The sequence below is a fragment of the Asparagus officinalis genome, chromosome 2, assembly GCF_001876935.1.
Source record: "Asparagus officinalis chromosome 2, Aspof.V1, whole genome shotgun sequence".
Classification (NCBI taxonomy): domain Eukaryota; kingdom Viridiplantae; phylum Streptophyta; class Magnoliopsida; order Asparagales; family Asparagaceae; genus Asparagus; species Asparagus officinalis.
The window spans coordinates 27,890,777-27,896,375 of NC_033795.1; the positions used below are offsets into that span (position 1 = coordinate 27,890,777).

The 5,599-nt window shown below is 36.1% G+C and overlaps 1 protein-coding gene across 1 annotated transcript in view; it reads right to left on the minus strand.

Moving 5' to 3' along the window:
* The window catches only part of LOC109830590 (gamma carbonic anhydrase-like 2, mitochondrial), a 10,095-nt gene extending 7,076 nt beyond the window's left edge, over nucleotides 1-3,019 (minus strand). Inside the window, exon 1 of the mRNA XM_020397894.1 lies at nucleotides 2,716-3,019. Within this exon, the coding sequence (XP_020253483.1) occupies nucleotides 2,716-2,899 (184 nt within the window). The 5' untranslated portion in view covers nucleotides 2,900-3,019. The remainder of the gene's footprint in view (nucleotides 1-2,715) is intronic.

Genomic DNA, 5,599 nt, shown 5'->3' on the forward strand with positions numbered 1-5,599 from the left:
TAATATTTTCCCTCCAATTAATTCGGATACGAACTTTTTCCCTCAATGAAGTGTTGCACTGTTGCCTCATAAGTACAATCTTCACAGAAGGAGCCCTAAAAGTAGTGAAACTTAACTCAATGGAAAAAGGATAGGCTATCACTAGACTATGAGAAGTCGATGTTTCAAATTTTGTAACAAACATACAGAGAATAAATAAATATATTACAGACTAATAATAAATAATAAACATCGGAAAAGCAAGAAAAAGACAACAACGTGATGCAAACACTTGCACTTCATTGTCTGGAGACCACATAGTCGAGAATCCATAATCTTCAAAAAACAAGTTTCTTCAAATCTAGGGGTACATTTTACACCACAATAATTTCGCTTTATAGGAAGTGGAGATTCAAACCTTCAATGAGTCAATATCAACATCTCTTTAAGCAATTCTGCCACTACAATAAAAACATTATACTAGTGATTCATTGGTTTAGATTTTTTTCTTCCAACTACCTTAAGATGATAAGGTTGTGTCTTACTAACCTTAAGTGAAACAAGACTTATAAATGCAACATAATGAGAAAAATCATGTCAAAGATATCACTCAGTTATAATCTATACATGGACAAAGCTGACAATCATCTCACTATCCTATTATATTGGCATTCAACTTTACAAAAGCCGAGTTTGAAATGAGAATAATCCTCCTATATTTACAGCTAGCATTGCAGAGTTCCTCAACCTAGCATCAAGATTTCCAGAATAGCATAGATCATAACGGTGAAACCATCATTTTGCCAAGTCTTAAGAAACTCCAAGTCCAAGGGCATGAGAGTTTTAAAAGTTGCATGTTGACTTATGGCAAATTCTTCTTTTCCGTAAAAATTTAATACGTAAATTCTAGTGCAACAAGGAAAAGCAAGTCCATCACAAGTGTTTCTATCTAGCTAAACTCCCAACATTATGTATCTACTTTCTTCCCTCTAGAGAAAGAAACAAAATTTTAGTAGGTGAAAACTATATCCAAAAAAATGTTTTAATAACATGTAAGGTTATTCATGCAATTTTACATATATTCTCTTTCTTTTCCTTCAATAAGAACTCTCAAACAACAAATTGCAATTCCCCTCCCCTTCTCAATCTTCCCTTACCTTATTTTATCTTTCCTTCCCTTGTGAACTCCCAAACTTCATGTAAGTGAAACAAGACTTATAATTGCAACATAATGCGAAAACTCATGTCAATGATATCACTCAATTATACTCTACACATGGACGAGCTGGCAATTATCTCACTCCACTATTATATTGCCGTTCAGCTTTACAAGAGCCAAGTTTTAAATGAAAATATCTTCCTATAGTCTTATATTTACTACTAGCATTGCAGAGTTTGGTCATGTACAATGAGAGAGAATAGATTAAGATGGTTTGGTCATGTACAAAGGAGACCCTCTATTGCACCGATTAGGAAAAGTGATAATATTAGAGTTAATAGGGCTAAGAGATCTAGAAGTCGACCTAGAATAACTTAATCAGAAGAAATTAAGAAGGATATGATTAAGACTAACGTAACGGAGGAAATAGCATGTAACTGAATGGAATAAAAAAATAGGATTCATGTAGCCGACTCCAAGCATTTAGGATAAAGGCTTGGTTGTTGTTGTATTGCAGAGTTCCTCAACCTAGTATCAAGATTTCCAAAATAACATAAATCATAATGGTATAAACCATCGTTATAAACCATCATTTCACCAAGTCCAAAGAAAGGCATGGTAGTTTTAAAGGTTGCATGTTGACTTATGGCAATTGCTTTTTGTTTCCCTAAAAAATTAAATACCTAAATTCTAGTGCAACAAGGAAAAGCAAGTCCATCACAAGTGTTTCTATCTAGCTGAACTCCCAACATCATGTATCTTCTTTCTCCCCTCTAGAGCAAGCAACAAAATTTGAGTAAGTGAAAACTACATCCAAAATTCAATAACAAGATTTCCCTTTCCTTTTAGTATTGCAATGGCCGATTAACTATAGATCTTCAAATCTTCAACATACATTGAGCGATACAAAATTAGTCTTGAAGTATTAAACTCAAATTCACAATCCATAACAAGTAGTTCTCTTAACCTCCCCACTTGAATTTAAATCTCTTTCCATCCGGTGCTCAATGTAATTTTTAGAGCTAAACCCAACTTTACGTGGGAAAAAGGGTTAACAACCAGTAACTCTCATGGTAACCTTGAGTACTTGACCGTTTCTATATAAAGTTTAAGAATAAGAAGAGTCGTCAGTGGATAGAAACAGATCATTCAGATCCAATGAACCAAGCAGTCGCAATGATCCCAGACCCGCAAGAACTTCTCAGTTTGATGCATTTATCTTTACGACTCAATACCATTTCCCAAAAACAAATATGAACTCAATAGAACTAACCTGAACATCTGACCGCATTTCAGATGATATGTCAAATACAAGCTCAAACTCTGCACAATTACGTTTTTCCAGGTGAAACTAATTTGAATGTTTTCCACAGTGAAAATACCTGCTTTTGAGCTTATACAGACTTAAGGAGTCAAGCTAAACAAGTCCGACTAAAAGGGCAACCAAATCAAAAAATAGATGCTTAATCATCTGCAAATTAGCATCAAGTAGACCACAGAAACAACTCAAATGATCTCAAAACCTAATATTTTGAACAAATATCAGTTAATCCAGGGTTAGAAGAAATCAAAATTACCTGTAGGCGATGACCAGGCCGCGTGAACAACACAACGCTCCTGAATATTAGAACAGAACCCTACCGTGATCTTGTTAAGATCACCGCGGAGCACCGAACCGTTCCAAACTGAGGATCCGTCATAGACAGTGACCTGACCGGCGAAGGACGACGTTGGGCGGCCACGTAAGCGTCGACGGCGCATCTTTTGGCCAGCACTGTCCAGTGGGAATTATACGGCGTCTGGCCCCTGTAGTCCCATGTTCACGCGATCCGATTCGACGCGTGCCGCGGCGCGCGGTGCGAGACCGGGATTTGGCTCCGCGACGATGTGGAGAAGGCCGGGAGGAGAGAGGGTGGGGTTTGAGGTAGGGTTTGGCTCAGCGTTCTTGGCGAGCCGATGCGGGCGATGGAGCCGCCATTGAGCCGAAGATTGATTGGGGGAGCGGGGGGGCTCGGCGAGGCGGGCGCCAGCAGTTGGGTGTGGCGAAGCGTGAAAACAGGTGTGTTGGCCGCTTTTGGATGAGTTTCGCTATAGTTGGGTTGGGCCTTTGCTATTTTAAGCAAGCAACCGGGAGCGTTGGCATAGGTATGGGCCCCTAGTTTCGAATGGCCGCTAGTTGGATTTTGATGGGCTGAAGATAATATAAATTAAGTTTTTGATACAGGGTGTACCTACCAGAGCGCATCTTGCGGTGACACGCGAAAATCAACCTGGCAGGGGCGGATCCAGCTTGACCGAAGTGGTGTCACGTGTCACACCGCTTCGGTCAAGAGGACCAAGAACCTACTTCACCCTCTTAAAAAGTCATCCTGGCAATAAATTGACCCCACTTTCAGCCCACGTTCCAAGTTCCAGCTTCTCCCCCTTCGATCCCGTGATTCCATCCTACCTACCTAAGAAAGGGTAGATTTCAGTAAGCCCCTCCAAAGTTTAGGGCGTTTGTCATATTATTTCCCTTAAATTTTAAATTTTAATGAAACCTCTCAAACTTTTAGGGTTTTGAGAAGACCCCCTTTAAGATTCAATGTTTTCTAAAAAAAACAACCTGAAAGCATGAAACATAGTTGTCACTTGCAAAATAAGTTTGCCAGCGTAATTTTACTCAGCCATGTGAAAAATGCAGTTAACAAAGTTAGGGTTTTCTTAAATATTTTAAAAGTTGAAAAGGGTTTCTTGATAACCCCAAAACTTAAGCAGGGTTATGTGATAGTTTGAAAGTTTAAGAGGGTTATTCAAGAAAAGCCCAAACCTAGGAGGCTTTTTCTGAAATTAAACTAACATTGTAAGTCAACCTCTGAGAATCCATAGTGACATATTTTTCAGAAAGATGTATTTGATAATGTTATTAATGATATGATTATTTACTTTTTTCAACATACAAAAGCTTTGTTGGAGACAATTGTTATTTTTTAAAAGTATTTATTATATAATGACACTACTTTTCAGAATCCTAAATCCGCCAGTGCAACCTCGAAACTGATTAACAAATATGAGGACCACGAAACAAGAAAGACGTGTACGGTCTTCTGCGTTCCATTGAGAATTTTAAACATGTGCTCACTAGACGATTCTTCTGTTTTGTATGAAAGAGCCCAATAATTAGAACAGTCATAATTAGCGAAAAAGGACAATAAGATAAATATCATTTCGATGGGTTGAGTCATTTTCTTTGTTGGATTTAAATCCAATATATGGGCCAATATATTAAATAGATACGTATTATGTGCTATCAATCAATATTAGCCCATTAAAGTGATCTAATTTATGGTTGGTCTTTTAATGCATAATTAAAGTATGTAGAAACCAAATAATAATTATTAATTCTATGATGGGATGGATTGATAATTATGAATAACTGATTTAGTTATAAATAGGGTTGTGGTTTCCAAAATCCCCACATAGAGTCTCTTTTTGATTTTTCATCTTCAGAAGGATTAAGGTTTCTCTAAAAAGGATATATACGTAGAAGATTTGGAAGATCTACATCTCAAAACTCAGAATCACATCATACTTCATGGATTCAGGTATAGTTACACATCTTCTTAATTATCTCAATAGTTTGACATGAATAATCTTGGGATTGATTAGTGTTTTATCTATTTAAGTAAAAGTTTATCTTTTTGATCTAACAATTGGTATCAAAGCGGTGTTCATGTTAATCTATTGAGAATCAATTATAATTTCTGATGTGATTCTCTTGTATGTTCTCAAATCTAAAAAACCTTTCTTTTGAATTGTTTAATTTGATAATAAAATTTGGTAGTTCTTCCTCTTATATATTCTTCATGATTTTGGATTCAATAGGGTTATCATATTTTAAATTTTACGAATCCGATTTAGAAGAATTCATGTTTGATTGAAAATTAAGGTTTGTTCATCATGTTATGAATATGCATGATTTTTAAAAAAAAATAGATTCTTTTTATTTGATACAGTACCGCTACAGTGTCAGCTGAAAAAACTTTGCTACAGTACCACCGATTTAGGTTATTGTTAAAGTTCGACTGTTAATTAGATTTGAAAGAGACTTATGTAGTATCGTCATTTAGACGGAATTTAATTTATATTCCTGTATTGGACAAATTTGGTTACTTTTATTCTTTTAGAAATGGTAAATTTAGTCTTTTTCAGAATTTAAATTTGATTGGTACAAGTTCTTTATCTTATGCTGATAACCTTTATTTGCTTGATACAGTTGCTTGATATAGTTGCTTCATATCATGAAACCTTGTAATTAAGCACTCGTGTAAAGAGAAAATTGACCAATGAGATTTCCGCTTCGTTATGGCATAAGAGATTAGGTCACATCTCCAAAAGGAGAACTGAGAGACTTGTGTCAGACGAGATTCAGGATCCCCTTGACTTTACAAACTTTAAAATTTGTACTAATTGTATAAAGGA